Below are 22,523 nucleotides of genomic sequence, written 5' to 3' on the forward strand. Positions count from 1 at the left end.
GGGAGTCCCGAGTAACAGCGGGACTTTGGTGTACAAAACTTATAGATCCTTTAAAGTGTCAGCATAAGTGGATAGGGTGGTGAAGATGGCATACGAAATGCTCGCCTTCATTATCCAGGGCATAGAATATAAGTGCAAGGAAGTCCTTACAACTTTATGAAACATTGGTTAGGCCATGGAAGGAATACTGCATACAGTTGTGGTTGTCACACTATCAAAAGGACATGATTATACTGCAGGGGGCGCAGAGGAGATTATCCAGGATGCTGCCTGGGATGAAAGGTCTCAGTTATGAGGAGAGACTGGATAGGCTGGGTTTGTTTTCCTTGGAGCAGACGTGATTGAGGGATACAAAATTATGAGAGGTTAGTCAGAGTAGATTTTGATAATTTCTTCCCCATGGCAGATGTGTCTAAGACCAGAGGACATAAGTTTAAGCTGAGGAGCAAGTGGTTTAGAGATAGGACAAAAAATTTTTTCCACCCTGGTGGTAGATATATGGAAAGTGCTGTCTGAAAGGATGGTGGAAGCAGATACTCCTGCAACATTTATAAAACACTCGGATGAGTACTTAAAATGCTGGGGGAGGTGGACCAAGCACAGATAAAGGGGATTATTTGGTGTTTGTTTTTTGGCATAGACATAGTGGACCTTAGGACCTGTTTCTATGCTTGTATCTCAATATCTTCCCTATCAATGTCCTCCAGCTCCACACACAGATTGTCCCCTTGGTCCCTAAAGTCTTACTCCTTCCCTGGTTATCCTCATCCCCTTGATAAACTTATAGAATATTTTGGAATTCTCTCTAATCCTATCCGTATTTTTTTTTCCATGGCCCCCTTTGCTCTCCTACAAGCTTTATTCAGATCTTTCCCTGCACTTTATACACTACTCTAGGGCTTCTACTGATTTGCTCACTTTGTACCTTTTAAAGCCCTTTCTTTTACTTTTTATCCAATCCTAAATATTCCTGGACATCCATGTCCTCTGGACTTGTTGCTACATTTCACTCAAAAGGGAACATGTTGGGCCTGTATTCTGGCCCATTCCATTTTGAATGCCTGCACTGTTCTGCTGTAGATTTACAGAAAAGCAGCTGTTCCTAGTCTATTTAGACCAGATGCTGCTTTATTTTAATAAAACTTACCTTCCTCCAATCCACAACTCTTCTTTTTGAGACTTTTTTTTTCCTTTTTGATAACAAACTTAAAATGTATACTGTCATTAAAATGCTGTCTCACAGCCACCTCAAACAACTGTCTGGCCCCATTCCCCAAAATTAGGTCCAGCACTGCAATGTCTTCTGTTGAATACTCCACATGTTTACAAACAAATCCTTCTAAATATGTTTCAAGAAATCTGCACCCTCTAAACACTTTACAAGTGTCCTAAATAATACTGGGGAAGTTGAAATCCCCCAACTTAATTACCCTACTATTGTTTATAACATATCTTTGTGAATTGTCTACATATCTGCTCCACTCTTGCCCGCCAACTGGGGGTCTATAATATTCTCCCAGCAATGTGATTGTTCCCTTTTTATTCCTCAGTTTTACCTACAAAACCTCATTTTAGGACTCTTCCAAGATATCATCTTTCCTTACTGCAGTAACTGACTCCTTAAATAATAATGTGAAACCATCTCCGCTTTTACATTCCTGCCTTCTGCTGCCTTAAGATTCCATTCCCCAAAATGTTGAGTTGTCAGTCCTGCCCCATCCTCAACCACATCTGTGATGGCAATTTCACATCAATCCACACCCTTAACTTAACTGATTTACCTATAACACTGCTAATATTAAAATAGAAGTCATCAAACTTCGCCTCAGTCCACAGAAACTCATCATGGTTGAACTCCCTTTATGAAAGTATGCTGTGTCCCTCTTGTCTCCTCCTCTTGCCAAACTAGTTTAAATTCCTCCCAGAAGCCTAAGCAAAACTATCTGCAAAGAGTTGGTCCCATTCTGGTTCAGATGAAGACCAGCCAACTTGTACAAGTCCCATCTTTTCCAGAAATGGTTCCAGAAATCCAACAGTCCAAAACCTTGCTCCTGCACCAACTCTTGAGCCACACATTCATCTGCCCTATTCTCCCATGTCCATACTCACTAGCTCATGTCAACGGGAGTAATTCAGAGGTTACAAACTTTGAGGTGCTGCTATGTTACCTACAGAGTAACACCCTCATTTCTTGATGCAAGACCTCATCCCACATTCAAAGTATATTGTTGGTACCAATGCATACCACTGCCTCTGCCTTATTACTCTCCCCCATTAGGATACCGTGCAGCTGCTCAGTAACATTCCTGATCCTGGCACTAGGAAGGCAATACACCAACCTGGAGTCATATAACCACTGAATCTCCCATCACTATCACGCCTGCTTTCTTCTTCCTCCTGTTCTGTATTGTCAGGCTGCTTGTGGTGCCAGAAGCTTAGCACTATCTGCAATCCCTTGAGGAATTGACGCCCTCATCAGCTTCCAAAATGGAAAACCAATTTGTGACAGGATCCCAGAGGTCCCTGCACAACCTGCCTGATTCTCTTTGACAGCCGTGTGGTCAGCCATTCCCTTCTTTCTTCCAATCACTTAAACTGTGTTGTGACCACCTCTCTAAACATGCTATCCATATAACTTTACACCTCACAATGTGTCACAGTGTCTCCAGGGACAGTTCAAGTTCTGAATCAGGCGCTTAGCTTTCTGCCATTGAGATCATATCCTATACACAAGGTCATCTACGATGTCAGTAGGGTCCATAACTTTCCAAATATAACAGGCTGTACATTCCAGTAGGCTAACCTCACCTGCTGCAACTTACAGTTGATATTACTCAGGTTACAAAGTCCTTACAACCAATAAATCATAAAAAGACCTTACAAACAATAAATCACCAAAGAAAGCTCTGCCCCTTTGCACTGAAATCCCACCGTGCTCCAAATTCACAAACATACTCTGATTGTACCTCCATCAGGATGTGCTCTCGCTCCCAACTGCTCGTGTGAAGTTCACTGAAGAATCAAGTCTAATCTCCTTGTAACAGGAAAAGTTTAAAAATGTCTGAATAGAGCTTTCCAATATAAGAGGTTTTGATACAGCAAATAGGAAAGAATAATCCTTTAACAAAAAGGGCTAATAACTCAAGGTCATGAAATCATTGGAAATAACAATGCAGGAGAAGTTCAAGAGAAGTATTAAAATTTAACAGTTATCAGGATCTGAAATGCTGCTTCAGAAAATATGATGGAAATGGAAGCAGGACAGAATCTGGAGCATGAGAAATTTACAGGATGATGGACAAAGAGGCAGTGCAGAAAACAAGCTACTGGTCTACATCTGTACTGCAAACATCCCCCCCAAAAAATTCTCTCTTCAAGTTACAAGGAACGTGTTCATCTTGATCTTACGTTCAAACACTAACTCACAGCATTTAAAATGACTGAATGAGAAAATATTATTGAATTAACCAAATGGACTGATTCAGAAGTAATGGGTAATTCCTAACAATGGTCCATGTCCCTTTATCAAACAGCTAAGCTGACTCCTGCTTCCAAAAAAAAGACAAATGACAGAAAGAAATTTTGCTTGATTGGAATAATATCAAGAGTTCCAACAGGAACACTGACTAGGCCAGTTAATACTAACTTGATCCATTGTACAGCAATAAAAGACAAAATATTACCTCCCCAGGCCTTATTTAGAGCTGGTGTCATTGAACCACCACCTAGTTAAACAGGGTTTGTCAACACCATTTTGCTTCCTCTCTTTCAAATAAAGCAATTTTGTAGGATAGCCTCAGATTTATTAGATCTCTAAAACTGGTCTCAATGAGTGTCAAATTAGACCAAAAGTGGATTTTATAACGATAGGCATTAGTTTCTGATAAAAAGCAGAACAGGTATTTGGCTATAGTTAAAGTCATAGAGATGTACAGCATTGAAACAGACCCTTTGGTCCAATTTATCTATGCCGATCTTATATCCCAACTTAGTAGTACCATGTGCCAGACTTGGTCCATATCCCTGTAAACTCTTCCTATTCATATACCCATCCAAATGTCTTTTAAATGTTGCAGTTGTACTAACCTCCACTGCTTCTTCTGGCAGTTCATGATTTAGTTAAGAAAAAGAAGGAAGACAGGATAGATATAGACAGGATAGATCAAGTGAATCCTTAGAAGAGTATAAAGGAAGTAGGAGTATACAGAAGTGGGAAATCAAGTGGGCAAAAAGGGCACATCAGATAGCTTTGGCAAATAGGGTTAAGGGGAAACCAGAGGTTTTACAAAATATGTTAAGGACATAAGGGTAACCAGGAGAGAATAGGGCCCTCAGAGATCAACAAGACAACCTTTGTGTGGAGCTGCAGGAGATGGAGGAGATACTAAACGAGTATTTTGCATCAGTGTTTACTGTGGAGAAGGACATGGAAGATAGAGAATGCAGGGAAATAGATGGTGACATCTTGAAAAGTGTCCATATTATAGAGGAGGAATTGCTGGACATCTTGAAACACAAAAGGTGGATAAATCACCAGGGCCTGACCTAGAACTCTGTGAGAAGCTAGGGAAATGATTGCTGAGCCCCTTACTGAGATATTTATATCAATAGACACAGGTGCCATTAATGTGGTACCATTTTTTAAGAACGGTGGTAAGGATAAGCCAGGGAACTATAGACCAGTGAGCCTGAGGTCGGTGGTGGGCAAGCTGTTGGAGGGAATCCTGAGGATTTACATGTATTTGGAAAGGCTAGGACTGATTAGGGATAGTCAACATGGCTTTGTGCGTGGGAAATCATGTCTCACAAACTTGATTGTGTTTTTTGAAGAAGTAACAAAGAGGATTGATGAGGGCAGAGCAGTGGACGTAATCTATGTAGACTTCAGTAAGGTAGTCGACAAGGTTCTCCAGGGAGACTGATTAGCAAGGTTAGATCTCATGGAATACAGGGAGAACTAGCCATTTGAATACAGAACTGGCTCAAAGATAGAAGACAGAGGGTGTTGGTGGAGGGTTGCTTTTCAGACTAGAGGGCTGTGACCAGTGGAGTGCCACAAGGATCGGTGCTGGGTCCACTACTTTTTGTCATTTTTATAAATGATTTGGATATGAACATAGGAGGTATAGTTAGTAAGTTTGCAAATGACACCAAAATTGGAGGTGTAGTGGACAGAGAAGAAGGTTATCTCAGATTATAATGGGATCTTGATCAAATGGGCCAATGGGCTGAGGAGTGGCAGATGGAGTTGATTTCAGATAAATGCGAGGTGCTGCAATTTGGGAAAGCAAATCTTAGCAGGATTTATACACTTACTGGTAAGGTCCTAGGGAGTGGTGCTGAACAAAGAGACCTTGGAGTGCAGGTTCATAGCTCCTTGAAAGTGGAGTTACAGGTAGATAGGATAGTGAAGGCATTTGGTATGCATTCCTTTATTGGTCAAAGTATTGAGTACAGGAGTTGGGAGGTCACATTGTGGCTGTACAGGAGAGTGGTTAGTCAACTTTTGGAATACTGCATGCAATTCTGGTCTCCTTCCTTTCAGAAGTATGTTGTGAAACTTGAAAGGGTTCAGACAAGATTTACAAGGATGTTGCCAGGGTTGGAGGATTTGAGCTACAGGGAAAGGCTGAATAGTGTAGGGCTATTTCCCTGGAACATCAGAGGCTGAGGGGTGACCTTATAGAGGTTTATAAAATCATGAGGGGAATGGACAGGATAAATAGACAAGGTCTTTTCCCTGGGGTGGGAGAGTCCAGAACAAGAGGGCACAGGTTTAGAATGAGAGGGGAAAGATAAAAAAAAAACCTAAGGTACAACTTTTGCATGCAGAGGGTACTTAGTACAGAATTGAAGCCAGTAAAAAGGCCAGAGATCTCTTTCAAAATATGACCACCTGGTAAAGTTAAAGAATACAGTGGAAACTAACCTTTCATTAGGCTTGCAATGTGAGCAGCATCAATTGTTGTAATTCAAAAAGAAACCAACTGTAACTCTGCATGAAAAGTTTTAGTTTATATCGAACAGGAACAGAAGATAAAATCAAGGCAACAGAACAGTGTGTCAGGTCTCCCAGGATGGTCATCCAGTCCTTTCCAAGGAACATGTACCGGTATAGACTATTAACTTAGAAATTAAATTATTTGATTGTAATATTTTGCTACAATTGTAGGAATCATATGTAATATCTATAATGTTGAAAAAAATCTACAAATTGTGCTAAATCAAGTTTTTTGCATCAAGAATTCATTTTAAAATAGCTAATATAGACAGCCAAAAGCATATGGTCCAGCAGCATGCTGCTGGCCATTTGGGTTAAGCAAAATAATCAGTCGTACTGATGTTTGAACAAACAAGGAAATTAATTTCCTAGTGATAAATTATATTACATTGCACTAATTTATGCAACAGTGAATTCGCCTTACAATTGTAGACAGATTATTTACCTCTGGACAACAAATCAGCAATAGCAAAAGCGATGATCACCTTTTATGATTATATTGTTGATAATCATGAACCATTGCCAAATAATCAACCAAATACATAGCTGGCATTTACTATTAATCTGCTTTGTTTCATCACAAATAAAATTACCTCTAAATTGAAAGATCTAAAAGTTAGATTCGTAATGTGCAACCTCTTAATGAAATCTTATGATTGGCAGAAAGTAATACTGAAATATTTGAATTTTATTAGATAAATTTACTAGAAACATTTTTGAGCTGAAAATCTATTATTTAGGTTTGGACATGATTATCGCACAAATAAAGCAGATTTCACAACTGATAATAGATAGGTGCAGATACCTGAGTGGAAAAGTGCTGTGCTGGAAAAGCACAGCCAGTCAGGCAGCATCCGAGGAGCAAAACAGTCAAAGTTTCAAGCATAAGCTGTTCATCAGGAATGCTCCTGATGAACAGCCCGTGTTTGAACCTTTGACTCTCGGGCGCTTGGATGCTGCCTGACCGGCTATGCTTTCCCAGCATCACACATTTTGACTCTGATCTCCAGCATCTACATTCCTCACAGGTGCAAATATCTGCCTTCAATGAACAAGATCTGTGACTATGATCTGCTGCTGTCACAGAAGCAAGCAAGTCAAAACATTTCCTACTTTCAAACATTTATTTAAAGAAACATAATCAAACATCTTTTAACTGCCGACAAACTTGGTAAATTAGAAATCCCATTGCAAATTTCCAGAACTCTGGCCTTTGCAGCACTCATTCCACACTCAAGTGCCATTAATATTTTTTAGAATTTAAAGCATGTTTGCAAAAAAAATCCTAACCAAAGATTAGTTTATATTTATGTCATTAATTGCTACAATTGCTGAAGTCTATGAAGCTCCAGAAATGTAGATACATAGAAACTGGAAGGAGCTATATTACGTGCAGATGTTCCTCCCTAACTGTTACAGTACACTTAATTTGTAGGTAATACTAATTTTCCCAATCATTTTGTCTCTCAGATAAACCTGTCTGCTCCAGCCTGCTGTTTCAAGCTACTTCCATGATTCAGACCAAACAGGTGCTTGGTGGGACCAAGGTATAGTTTGAAGCAGATATTTGTTAAAGTCTGCCTTGTACCAGTCCTAAAATACATATTTTAATCTGCTCAGGCTATTTTGCAGCATTTGGAATCATTCCTTAGTATTCTTGGGATCTGAGAACTAGTCTTCATTTGTTCTTCAAGCAAGTCAGGCATGATGGATACCATATTTGGTATTCGGGATAATAGTTTCTCGAATGGATATTTACGTCTTCATTTTTGCATTCTTCAAATATTTTAAAACTACATACATTACTTTTCTCTTCAAAAAAAAACAGAAGACTAAAGACCAAATAAACTGTGGATTAGATTCTTCAATGTTATAGAAATAGTCATCGAGTCATGCAGCATGGAAACAGACCCTTTTCCTATTCTTGAACTTACCAAATGTCTTTTAGATGTTGTAACTATACCCACATTGACCACATTCTCTGGCAGTTCATTCCACACATGAACCAATCTGTGTAAAAAAATTTCCCATCACGTCCTTTTTAAATCTTTCTCCTCTCACCTTAAAAATATGCCCACAAGTTTGAACTTCGCCATATTAGAGAAAAGACCTTTATTATCTATCTTATCTATGCTCCTCCTGATTTTATACACCTCAATAAGGTCACCTCTCAACCTGCAGTGAAAAAAATCCCAGTCTTTCCAGTCTACTTCTTCATCTCAAACCCTTCATTTGTGACAACATCCTTGTTAATCTCTTCCAAACACTCTCCAGTTTAATAATCTCCTTCCTAGAACAGGATGACCAGAACTACACACACTACTCCAAAAGAGGCTTCACCAATGTCCAGTATAACCTCAACATGATGCTCCAACTCCTATACTCAGAGGTCTCAGTTATTAAGCCAAGCATGCTAAAGGCTTTCTTAACCACCCTGTCTACCTGCGATGTAAATTTCAAGAAATTTTGTACCTGAAGCCCCGAGAAGACTCTGTTCTACAACACTACCAGTGTGCTACAAGTAACTGTATAAGTCCTATCCTTGTTTGTATTACCAAAATACAATACCTCACATTTATCCAAACTAACAGAAATAAATGTCTTTTTGGTGTTTAAGTATGTTAATTTTCAATCAATTTTGATGAGTTAACAACTGCATTAAAAAAAATTAAACATTTAACAGATTAATTTGTTGTAAAAAAACTACACACAATAAACCAAATGACCAGGCCTTGAACCAAAAGTAAGATAGGATGAGCCTTCACAATAAGATTCTTAAAATAAACCCTATCGACAGACATCAACATTTTCTTTAAATGCTGGAGACTTAAAAAGAGAACCTTATCTGCCCAGTTCTTAAGGGTCACTGGACCTAAAAGGTTAACATGTTTTCTCCACAGATGCTGCCAGACTACTGAGTTTTACCAGCAATTTGCTTTTGTGACTTTATCTATGTTCTCTGGTACACCAAGTTAGAGATATTGTTTGCAAATAAAAATGTTGAAGCTTTTTTTTATATAAGTTGCACAACGTACACAGGCTCCTTCAATGTTGATTCAACTTCTGCTATATTCCAGATACCTAGCACTTGAATCTTCTCATGACAAAGACTCATGAAAAATACAAACATTTTTTTAAATATAGAGGTGTCTGGAATAGATAGAGAAGAGTGAGAAATTGATTAGAAGCCAAAAATGCCAGAACCCTGTTCCAAAAGTCTGAGGCTGGCTATTCCACCTGAAAGCAAGGGGAAGATGGACACCTTGAGGCTCAATTTGAGGCTCAACATCAATATGGAGGAGGAGTATGAGAATCACCAACCAACATCATTGCTGACTGAGGAAACCTGGATGATACAAAATAGCTACAAAGTCACTTGAGGAACTTAAGTACACCCCACAAGGGTGTTTGGTTGATCTGAAACACCAAAGATGATGATAGACAAACACTTTCAAATCATTCCACTTATGAATTTTTCCAGAAATTTTAATATCTTAACCAGGTTTTCCTGAGTGGCTATACTGAAACCACATTTTACAGCCTACCTTCCAATGGAGATCCAAGATGCATCATATTAGTATGAAAATTTTTTTTAATTGAAATAATCTAACATTGGATTCTTTCACACTTGAGAGGCATAGCATATTTGAAATCAAGCCCCACTATCCTGAGTTGTCACAGAAATTAAATATTTTTAAAAATATGCAAAAGTTCTAATGCACATGCCTTTTAGGCCTAGGTTGCCAAAACGAACAGGCCTGTTTCATTACCTGAGTAAACAGACAAAATAGATTCTAACTACAGATAAGTAATTATGAACCATCGACATAATTAATTAAAACTCCATTCCTTATAAACTATCACTCTACACAATGACAAACACAACAGATGCAAAAAGAAAATGGATGTTTTGGGCGGAGGGAAAAGACTGGGAAGTGGTTGTGGTCTACACGGTTGCTGAGCCGATCCTATTGCTAATCAGACCATTGCTCCTTAAATTTTCCTTTTTCAGGTACTTGATCAAAGGAGGCACAATAATAAAAGTCTCTAACTTATTAAAGTCAAAACTTACAGCAAGTGACGAGGGGAAACAAACTGGCTGTATTCAGACTTTAGTATATTTTAAAATGACACAGCAGAAACACAGATCCTTCCTTTCCGAAGATCTGATTGCTTCTGACCTGAACATTCATGCACCCAAGCTGTTCGTCTTTAGGAGCCAATTTCAGAGTTTTTGGCAGGGAGGAAAGCTTCGTTGTTGCTAGACAGTCATTAATTCACAGATCAATTACTTACTCGTTCCTGGACATACCTCAATGGTCAGTTCTACTATAACGCAGTAGTTCCATTCTCATGCAATCCCGTGGTATAAGAAAATCACAAAATAGCAGCACCATTTAAACTAATGGGGCCAGAATCGCATTTTAACCAATACATGCTTTAAAGGTTTGTGCTTTAGAAACAGAGTCCCCAACTCGTCAATCATGTTATAGCAAATTTTCATTAACGAAACTTGCATTAAAGCAAAACAACCTGTATCTGTAAACACCCTTTTGCTCTAATTTGCCTGCAACCTGACTTTCCCCACTCTATGCACTAACAGCTAATCAAACAGCACCTACAACAGTTGTCAGGTAATTTGCTTTTAAAAAGTGTGGCAATCCTTGACTTTTAGATCATCCCTTCTCCATTTCAGTCCACAATCAAAAATATCAAAAAAAAAGATACAGTCTTTATAACACTGCATTAAGTCATGGTCAAATCTCAGTCTGGATTATATTCCTGCTCTGACACGGTTAAGAGGACTGTCTGATGAGAGTGAGCAATTTATACTCCTGGATTTTCCTTTTACACACATTGCACTGATAATCTCAGAAATATCAAACTGCAGATTTGAGTTTTGATTCTTAATTGCATATTTTCCTTGTGTTATTTTCTTCTCATTGTTTTTAAGCAATGTAACTGACACCAAAAATTACCTAAAATAAGGAAATATAACAAGTAAACCATTACTGAGGCATGTATTTCAGGGTTATAATAGAAAAAGTGAGTTTTTAAATTAAGTTACCCATTCCAATGAAACAAGAGTAAAGATCAGATATTGGATTGTGAATGATGCTTTAATTTATATAAACAAAAATCTAACTATAAACATGAGAAATATGCTTTGTTACTGACCTGCAAAGTTACACTTCTGCTTGATCTAATGTTAACATGCATACTAAATGGTTAATACCATAATCTTAAGTTGGCCACTACAAATCAACCAGACATTCCTGTATATATATGTTTAATCAATGCTTTTGGAATACCAGCCTGTTGTCTACAGTTAGTCTTGGCTATGTTATCCTTTACCAAATGAAGCTTATAAATAATATAACATTATATTTAACTAAGAGCTTGAGGATACAAACAAGTGATCCTGAATGATAATGTATTGACTTGCACATCTATTTTCTGTATTATTTTAACTTTAAAGAAGTCATTTACTGTTTATTTTAAAATTAACAAGCAGATGCATCTCTGAATGTGTTACTTACCACACTTCACTAAGCAAATCAACAGGATTCAATCCAGCTAGTAATAGGTGAGGCAACCACTGCTTGTATTGATGTCCTGATAATAATCCATATTTTACAATATCAGCCAAATGAGTGCCTGATGGTAATGTATAACCCTGTGCCAGAAGAAACTGCAGCAGATGGAAGCACTGATATTGCAGGCAATAACAATAATGAAGACCTGTTACAACAGCTCCAGCTTTAAGAAGGATGTAAACAAGTGCAAAAAACCTAGAGAACAAAATAAATGGAAAAATTAATCTAGTTTCTTGAATCATATGAACAACAATTTTTTTTCCCCAGGACATCCAACTATCTTCAATTTGTCAGTTAAGCTATTCCCCAAGGTTGGTTAACAATGAATAAATAAATCTACATGCAGTTAATCATTTTACATATGCACATCAAGCTGAGAAAAGTCACAACTAGCCTGTTTTGCCAGATGCTATGATAAAGCCAATGGCATCTGTCTCAAACATATGCCGAAGAAAGAAAATTTTAATTTTGGCTCTGTAACAATAAAGAGAAATACCTGCAGTGTAAATTATTCAATAGCATTATCAATATATCAAAAATATTAACTTTGACAACACAGACCTTTAACTTAAATGAAGAACATATTACACCAGACTGCTAATTAATCAATGAAAAATAAGATCATTGAAAGGTGTATTTCCCTTATAATAAGTGTTAAATGCTGATATTACTAATTTGGAAATAAATGTTCTGTTTCCTTTGAATACATACCTTAAAGAGAAAAGTGGTCAAGAGAGTAACCAGGAATCCCAAGGCAAAGTGATATATTGTACAAAAATATTCTGAGGCAGGAAGCAAAGGTTGATAGTAGAAGGGTGTTTCTGTGACTGGGAGTCTGTTTCCTGTTGGGTTCTACAGGGCACAGAGCACTTGCTTGGAGTTGAATATCGGTGGTACAGTCAAGAAATTTGCAGATGACACGAAAAGTGACAGAGTGGTAAATAGCGAGGAGGATAGCCATAAAGCACAGTAAGGCATCACTGGACTGGTCAGCTGGGCACAGCACTGGCAAACAGAAGTCAAGCCGGAAAGGTGCAAGATAATGCACTTGGAGAGGGCTAACAAGGCAATAGATTATAGTATAAATGGTAGGACCCTGAAGAGGACTGAACATCAGAGGAGGCTTGGCATGCAAGTCCCTGAAGTTTGTAAGCCAGTTAGATAAGGTGGTTGAAGACACGTATGGGATACTTTCCTTTTATTAGATGAGGCTACAAGAGCTCAACGGTTATGCTGAAACTGTACAAAGTGCTGGTTAGGCCACAACTGGAGTACTATGTGCAGTTCTGGGTCTCTGAGTATAGAAAGTATGTGATTGCATTGGAGGGGACACAAGGATTTACCAGGATGCTACTTGGGCTGGAGCATCTGAATTATAAGGAAAGACTTGACATGTTGAAGTTGTTTTCCTTGAGCAATGATATTTGAGAGGGGAGCTGATAAATGTTGAGGGACGTAGATAATGTAGGATAGGAAGGAACTGTTGTTGTGGTTCTGTTCGCCGAGCTGGAAGTTTTTGCTGCAAAAAAACTTCCAGCTCGGCGAACAGAACCACAATAACGGACACCCGAGCTACAAATCTTCAACCAGACTTTAAATAGGAAGGAACTTTTTACCCCATTAGTAGAAGGGTCAATAACTAAGATTTAAAGTTAGAGGGAGAAGGTTAAGACGCAGGTTGAGCACAGAGAGAGCACAAGAGAGGATTTGAGCAATATTTAGATATACATTAAGCATTGCTATAGTTCCAGGGATATTAGCCAAAAGCGAGAGACAGGGATTAATGTAGTAATTTCTTTATTGACCAGTATGGACAAGATGGGCTGAATCATCTCTTCTGTGCTGCAAACAGCTATGAGTCCCACTTATACTCTTTGCTTCCTGTCTGTTAAACTATCCTTTATATAAGCAAGTATATCGCCACCAACCACAAGAGCCCTTTCCTTGTGTATTAATCTTTTGTAGGGCAACTTATACCTCAGATTACAACAGGATCTTGATCAGCTGGGCCAATGGCAGATGGGGTTTAATTTAGATAAATTCCAGGTGCTGCATTTTAGGAAAGCAAATCTTAGCAGGACTTATACACTTAATGGTAAGGTCCTAGGGAGTATTGCTGAACAAAGAGACCTTGGAGTGCAGGTTCATTGCTCCTTGAAAGCAGAGTTGCAAGTAGATAGGATAGTGAAGAAGGCGTTTGGTATGCTTTCCTTTATTGGTCAGAGTATCAAGTATAGGAGTTGGGAGGTCATGTTGAGGTTATGCAGGACAGTGGTTAGGCCACTTTTGGAATATTGCATGCAATTCCGGTCTCCTCCTGATCGGAATGATGTTGCAAAACTTGAAAGAGTTCAGACAAGATTTCTGAGGACGTTGCCAACGTTGAAGGATTTGTGCTATAGGGAGAGGGTGAATAAGTTGGGGCTGTTTTCCCTGGAGCATCAGAGGCTGAGGGGTGACCTTATGGAGGTTTATAAAATCATGAGGAGCATGGATATGGTAAATAGACAAGCTCTTTTCCCTGGAGTGGGGGAATCCATAACTAGAGGGCATAGGTTTAGAGGGAGAGGAGAAAGATGTTAAAGGGACCGAAAGGACAACTTTTTCCACACAGAGGGTGATGTGTGTGGGGAATGGGATGCCAGAGGAAGTGGTGGGTGCTAGTACAATTGCAATATTTAAAAGGTATCTGGATGGCTATATGAATAGGAAGGGTTCAGAGGGATATGGGCTGGGTTCTGACAGGTGGGACTAGTTTAGGTTAGGATGTCTGGTCAGCATGAAGGAGTTGAATCAAAAATTTGTTTCCGTGCTGGATGACGATGACTCTATATGTTTCTTGGACTCAGAGTGCGTTAAATATCTGGTGCCCCTTTATTTACCCACTGGTTACATCCTCAAGAAACCACAATAAATTTGTCAAATGGGATTTCCCGTTTGTTAAAACCATACTGATTTTACGTAGTAGTACAATATTTTAAGTACACTGTTAAAACTGCCTTATTAATAGCGTCCAGTCTGTTTCAGGTGACGGATATCAAACTAACTGGCCTTTAGGTCCCAGTTTTGACTATCTTTCCACGCTTGAATACCAGTATTGAGTTTGCTAACTTACAATCCACTGAGGCAATTCCAAACATAGGGAATTTTGGAAAATCATACTCAGCACTTCTACTGTCATTGCAGCTCACCCAAGGATGTAAACCATCATGTTCTGGGGGATCGGTCAGATTTTAGTCCGTCTGGTTTCTTCAGCACTTGTTCTCTGCTCAAATACCTTAATTTCTTTATTCGGCTCAGATTGAATTTTTTTAACTACTCTTTCTTATATACTTACACAGGGCTTAAAAGTGGTTTTTATATTTTTGGTACATTTGCGCTTATCTTACTTTTTCCCCTTTTTATGAAAATTGTGATGGTCTTCTGCTGGGTTTCTAAATGCTACTAATCCTCAAACCGATTACTGTCCTTTACAACATTAGACATGTCATCCTTAAACCTCATACTATCCTGCACTTTCCTAGATTGTCACAAATAGGTCTCTTGCTAAGTTTTACGGTTCTTAATAAATGCATTTTTGTTGAACAGCTTGAATTGTTTCTTTAAATATTTTCCATGGTTTATTTGACCTTTAATCAATAAACTGTAACAGTCCTCCCTTCAAACCTTCGTAATCGGCTTTAGGACCTGCTTTAACACACAGTTAATGGGTACATACAAACTAATAAAAGATTAAACTGAAGACAAGATAATAGTATAAGAACAGCTAGTTCCAAACAGCAGTTTAAATTGCAAATATACTAAAATGATGGCTGAACCAATTTGATGAAACGCTTCCCACCCAGGAAAGCAAAAACATGGGGCTAGAACTGAAATCAAGAATTACCACAAAACATTTTATACAAGTTAAGTAAATATATTGGGAGAATGTAAAGGAACAAACAATTACGTACATAGATTAGACAAAGTAAAGTGGAAGGAAGCACACTGCTAAATTGGATCCAAGCTTGAAGGGAAGCAGCTACAAGTCACAAACTTTTCTTTGAAGAGGGCTTACTAACTTTCTCACTCTCAAGTCACAGCTATCTCAACCTTATAAAATGATTTTTAAAATCAGCCTGTTCAGACATGTGACATACCAGTGTAGCAGGTGGAACTTGAAGCCAGACCTTCTAGCCCAAGGTGAGGCTTCTGTCACTATGCCATAAGATCACCCCCACTCCTTTCCCACCACCTTTTTTCCTTTCAACCATTTTTTCCCTAATCACCCTGTTCAGAGGCACATCCCAAACACCGACCTCCTATTCCAAAGCAACACTATTACTGCCTGACAAATGTCCTGCCTTTTAGCCACAATAACTTGATATTAACACCCATCAGCTGTTTACTCAATTGAGTTGACATGGGCACTCTCATGGGGCATAAACACTGGTATCAACCAGTTGGGCTGAATGGTTTGAATCTGTACTATACAGTACAATCTATATAATTCTATGCCTTTTTTGGCTTCATCATTCCATTAATTAGTTGATAACAATTTGTATTATTAATTCCAGTAAAAACAAGACGTTCTTCCATTGTCACCTCTCCTCAATACTTGAATCAATTTTCATTTTAGATGACAGTATTCATTCTTTAATAACAGCACGTGTTGCAATTTTTGCTTGTGAATGGGCATATTTTAAAAATCCAGATTCTTGATGTCTAAACTTCAACGAAAGAATAGAAGACAAAATCAGCAAAATAGAGAGGCCAAATTACTCATTTAAATTTTAAATTATGACTTCAAATGCTATTCACTTTCCCATCTAATTTCCTTTCAGTTTTGCAGATGTATCATTTTCAACCTGTACAGTTAATTCCTGGTAATTCTTCCTTATTCTTTCCATTTTAAAAAAAAACTTAAATTTCAAACCTTGTGCTCTTATTTCAAAATGCTTCTTTGAACACAAACAAACTTACTCCTCTTATTCTTAGATGGTGAACTACAATGTAAATTTGACACAAAAAAAATCTTATGTTAGTGGAGTTTTAAAAAAGGCACAGCTGCATGTAATTAGATCATTAAACTAAGGTACTTAAGTCTTTCAATATATTCTCATTTTCTTAAAATGCATTGCAAAGTAATGAAATCAGCACTTTAACCAAATCTCTCCAATCAAATAAACTGTTCTTCTGCAAAACATTCCACATTCTCTGATAACTTATATTCAAGGAACAATACAGTGGGACAATGCAATTCATTATCAAAACTACTGTAACATCAAAAGACATTATTTTTCAGTTATACAAAGTTACATTTTGATTTTGAACTAAACACTTTTTTCCTGATGTTTGGTGATGCATTACAAATTACTCGTAGACCACTCGTGCTACAGCATTGTGCACTTTTACATGTATTGGTATGGTTGAGAGGATGGATGCTCAAACTTTGTTTCCAAAACAAAGATGACGAGTCTTTCATATCGAGTCACAGAGATGTACAGCACGAAAACAGACACTTCCTTCCAACTCGTCCATGCCAACCAGATATCCGAAACTAATCTAGCCCCATTTGCCAGCGCTTTACCCATATCCCTCCAAACCCTTCCTATTCATATACCTATCCAGACGGCTTACAAATGTTGTAATTGTACCAGCCTCCCCTACTTCGTCTGGCAGCTCATTCTGTACACACACCACTATCTGCGTGAAAAAGCTGCCCCTTAGATCCCTGTTAAATCTTTCTCCTCTCAGCTTAAACTTATGCTCTCCAGTTCGGGACTCCCCTACCCAAAGGAAAAAAACCTTACATTCATGAAGGGCTTGTGCCAGAAACGTTAAATCTCCTGCTCCTCAAATGCTGCCTGATCTGCTGCGCTTTTCCTGTGCCACACTTTTCGATTCTGATCTCCAGCATCTGCAGTCCTCACTTTCTCCAAGGGAAAGATAGTGTTTATTTACCCTAGGCATGCCCTTCATAATTTTATAAACCAGTATACAGTCACCCCTCAGCCTCCAACACTCCAGGGAAAACAGCCCCAACCTTTTCAGCCTCTCCCTCTAGCTCAAATCCTCCAACCCTGGCAACATACTTGTAAATCTTTTCTGAACCCTTTCAAGTTTCACAACATCCTTCCCATTGCAGGGAGACCAGAATTGCAGACAATATTCCAAAAGTGGCCTAATCAATGTCCTGTACAGCTGCAACATGACCTCCCAACACCTATACTATGACCAATAAAGGAAAGTATATGAAACACCCTCCTCACTATCTTTATCTACTGCGACTCCACTTTCAAGGAACTATGAACCTGCACTCCAAGATCTCTTTGTTTAGCAATACAACCCACTTTACCATTAAGTATTTAAGTCCTGCCCTGATTTGCCTTTCCAAAACGTAGCACCTCACATTTATCTAAATTAAACTCCATCTGCTACTCTTCGCCCCATTGACCCATCTGATCAAGGTCCCATTGTATTCTTTAAGTAATCTTTGCTGTCCACTACATTTCCAGTTTTGGGGTCATCTGCAAACTTACTAACTATACTTCCTATGTTCACATCCAAGTCATTTACATAAATAACTAAAAGCAGTGGACCCAGCACTGATCCTTGTGGCACACCGCTGGTCAGTCTGAAAAACAACCCTCCAGCACCACTCTCTCTCTCTTCTACCTTCAATCCAGTTCTGTATCTAAATAACTAGTTCTCCTTCTGTTCCATGTGATCTAACCTTGCTAACTAGTCTACCATGAGGAAACTTGTCGAATGCCTTCCTGACGTCCATATGAATCAAATCCAACACTCTGCCTTCATCAATCCCCTTCGTTACTTCTTCAGATTAGTGAGACATGATTCGACATGCACAATGTCATGTTGACTATCTCTCCCATCTCCTGTGGTTCTACACATTGACTGCCTTGCTGATCTTTGATGTTGAATGACTACGAATGCCAATCTGAACATTGACAATCAATCTGCATGACCAAATTGTGAAAGGACATTCCTTAGTCATCAAGCCTCCAGTGGATTTCAAACCTGAAATTCCTGAATCACCAAGGCAGAAATTCTACCCACTGCAGCATACAACTTCCTCTCCCTTTGCTTATTGCAATAAAACAGATATTTTCCAATATTTTGACCATATTTCCCAAGGAATGATTTTGATGTTATTAACATTAATAATGCTACCTCAATTAAATCTAACTTGTTAGGGATTATGTTTGCCACAGTTGCCTTCATTGGAATGAATGTTCATAAGTTGAATAACGCAAATGTTTTGAGTGAAACTTCATTACATACTTACAAATGGATTACGATTCTAGAACTATCTCAAAGGATGTTTGCACTAGGTACTAGGGGTGAGAAATTTACTACTATCAGCATTTAAGCATAGACAAGATAATAATTAATGATAATGATCAGACTATTAAAAGAACCAGAGTAGAAACAAGAAAAGTTCATAAGAGAACAGGTAACCCATTTAAAACATTTTGTCATTCATTTGTGGGACATGAATGTAACTGGTTGACCAGCATTTATTGCCTGTCCAGAGTTGTCCTTGAGCAGCTGCTTTCTTGAACCCCCATTCCACCTCCTGTGGGTTGACCCAGAATGCCATTAGGGAAGCATTCTTCTATCTAAAATAATCATTGCGTGGATAAGAAAGGGAAATTGAAACTTGGAGAGAAGTTGTGTACAGCTATGAGCAATAAAGGTAGAAAAGACCAAAAGATAATAAAGATATAAAAACAGTACAGTATGGATTCAGGATGGAGATTTAAATTCTGATGCCCCTCATGGACAAGTTGACATCATCTAGTTAATGGTATTATAGAAGCAGATTAAAATAAAGATAATCAAAGAATTTAAATAAATTTATAGCAAAGCATAAAATGCTGAGAGAAAGGAAGGGATGATTGGAGTTTGTGTAGAGGTGAGGCTTCCTAATTTGCGAATTGCAAGACTTTTTTCAATTTGCATGAGAGTGAGAGATTCATTGGTGTGCTTATTTAGTTTAAAATGTTTCTTTTCTCCCATGTGTAAACCTCACTGTTCTGTACTCAAAACTAAAAAATGGTTGACTCTTTCTGGTCTATGCTTGGATGTTGCCTTAAAAGTTTTTGTTTATTCAATGCCAGTATATCTTTGAATTATGCATCAGATTTCAAACAAGGTCAAACTTTAAATTTCTTTTGCAGAGTTCAAGTTTTGAGGATAGAGGAAAATTGGCACTTTGAGCTTTAAGCACAATATAGAAATCATATTTCTAGGATGCATAGAAATATAAAAGATGTGAATTTGATTGAAGGTGTCCATGTCAACTTAAAATTGCGCACTCAAAATCCAGATTTTAATAAACAACTTAATCAAAGTCTACCCATGAAGCTATGGAGAGGAGAAATGTTCATGGAAAAGTTATAGAGTCATAGAGATGTACAGCATGGAAACAGACCCTTCGGTCCAACCCGTCCATGCCGACCAGATATCCCAACTCAATCTAGTCCCATCTGCCAGCACCCGGCCCATGTCCCTCCAAACCCTACCTATTCATATACCCATCCAAATGCCTCTTAAATGTTGCAATTGTACCAGCCTCCACTACATTCTCTGGCAGCTCATTCCATACACGTACCACCCTGTGTATGAAAACGTTGCCCCTTAGGTCTCTTCTATATCTTTCCCCTCTCACCCTAAACCTCTAGTTCTGGACTCCCTGACCCCAGGGAAGAGACTTTGCCTATTTATCTATCCACGCCCCATAATTTTGTAAATCTCTATAAGGTCACCCCTCAGCCTCCGACGCTCCAGGGAAAACAGCCCCAGCCTGTTCAGCCTCTCCCTGTAGCTCAGATCCTCCAACCCTGGCTACATCCTTGTAAATTTTTTCTGAACCCTTTCAAGTTTCACAACATCTTTCGATAGGAAGGAGACCAGAATCGCACGCAATATTCCAACAGTGGCCTAACCAATGTCCTGTACAGCCACAACATGACATCCCAACTCCTGTACTCAACACTCTGAACAATAAAGGAAAGCATACCAAACGCCGACTTCACTATCTTATCTACCTGCGACTCCACTTTCAAGGAGCTATGAACCTGCACTCCAAGGTCTCTTTGTTCAGCAAAACTCCCTAGGATCTTACCATTAAGTGTATAAGTCCTGCTAAGATTTGCTTTCCCAAAATGCAGCATCTCACATTTATCTGAATTAAACTCCATCTGCCACTTCTCAGCCCATTGGCCCATCTGGTCCAGATCCTGTTGTAGTCTGAGGTAACCCTCTTCGCTGTCCACTACACCTCCAATAAACACTCCACCTCACACGCTCCTCCATGTGTAAACATTATACCTCACACCCTCCTCCATGCGTAAATACTCCACCTCATACCTTCCTCCATGTGTAAATACTCCACCTCACACCTTCCTCCATGTGTAAATGCTCCACCTCACACCCTCCTCCATGTGTAAATACTCCACCACACACCAATTTGGGGGTCATCTGCAAACTTACTAACTGTACCTCTTATGCTCGCATCCAAATCATTTATGTAAATGACACTTAAGAAATTCCTCTCCATCTAAACCTTTAACACTATGGCAGTCCCAGTCGATGTTTGGTAAGTTAAAATTCCCTACCATAATCACCCTCTAATTCTTACAGATAGCTGAGATCTCCTTACAAATTTGTTTCTCAATTTCCCTCTGACTATTGGGGGGGGGGGGGGGGGGTCTATAATGCAATCCCAATAAGGTGATCATCCCTTTCTTATTTCTCAGTTCCACCCAAATAACTTTCCCTGGATGTATTTCCGGGGATATCCTCCCTTAGCACAGCTGTAATTCTATCCCTTGTCAAAAATGCCACTCCCCCTCCTCTCTTGCCTCCCTTTCTATCCTTCCTGTAGCATTTGTATCCTGGAACATTAAGCTGCCACTCCTGCCCATCCCTGAGCCATGTTTCTGTAATTGCTATTATATTCCAGTCCCATGTTCCTAACCATGCCCTGAGTTCATCTGCCTTCCCTGTTAGGCCCCTTGCATTGAAATAAATGCAGTTTAATTTATTAATCCTACCTTGTCCCTGCCTGCCCTGACTGTTTGACTCACTTATGTTCTCAGCTGTACCAGTCTCAGATCGATCTCTGTCCTCACTATCTCCCTGGGTCCCACTCCCCCACCTTACTAGTTTAATTCTCCCAAGCAGTTCTAGCAAGTTTCCCTGCCAGTATATTAGTCCCCTTCCAATTTAGGTGCAATCCGTCCTTCTTGTACAGGTCACTTCTACCCCAAAAGGGATTCCAATCATCCAAAAATGTGAATCCTTCTCCCATACACCAGCTCCTCAGCCATGCATTCATCTGCTCTATCCTCCTATTGCTGCCCTCACAAACTCGTAGCACTGGGAGTAATCCAAATATTACTACCCTTGAGGACCTCCTTTTTAAATTTCTACCTAACTGTCTGTAATCTCCCTTCAGAGTCTCAACCTTTTCCCTTCCAATGTTGTTGGTTCCAATGTGGACAATGATCTCCTGCAGACCCCTCTCCCCGGTGAGAACATTCTGCACCCTCTCTGAGGCATCCTTGATCCTGGCACCAGGGAAGCAACACACCATTAAATTGTTTAGCTGTGAGGCACGACTTACTTTTATGAAAACCATTTTGAAAAGGTGTCTGTGGAAAAGAGCAAGGTGATAAAAAATGTTTTGTGTATGTTTAACTGATAACCATCAATCTGAATTAATGCAGAATTAACATTGATCTGTTAAGTCATGAAAATATGAAGTCGGCTGAAGCATTGATGAATTTTGGCTTTCAATGATACATGTGAATTTTAATTCAAGATTGGTAGTTTTAAAAATATTTTCTTATTTAATAGTGTTAATTCAAATTTGGGACTTTTGAGATCATTCCAGTTGATATTGCGCTTGATGATAT

At 38.9% G+C, this 22,523-nt stretch overlaps 1 protein-coding gene across 4 annotated transcripts in view; it reads right to left on the minus strand.

The window, feature by feature from the left end:
- The window catches only part of asb3 (ankyrin repeat and SOCS box containing 3), an 83,123-nt gene that overhangs the window by 22,095 nt on the left and 38,505 nt on the right, over window positions 1–22,523 (minus strand). For all 4 annotated transcript variants that reach the window (XM_060830927.1, XM_060830925.1, XM_060830926.1 and 1 more), the window contains one exon: window positions 11,542–11,793. In XM_060830927.1, the coding sequence (XP_060686910.1) occupies window positions 11,542–11,793 (252 nt within the window). The remainder of the gene's footprint in view (window positions 1–11,541; window positions 11,794–22,523) is intronic.

This window comes from Hemiscyllium ocellatum, chromosome 10 (assembly GCF_020745735.1).
Source record: "Hemiscyllium ocellatum isolate sHemOce1 chromosome 10, sHemOce1.pat.X.cur, whole genome shotgun sequence".
Taxonomy (NCBI): Eukaryota; Metazoa; Chordata; class Chondrichthyes; order Orectolobiformes; family Hemiscylliidae; genus Hemiscyllium; species Hemiscyllium ocellatum.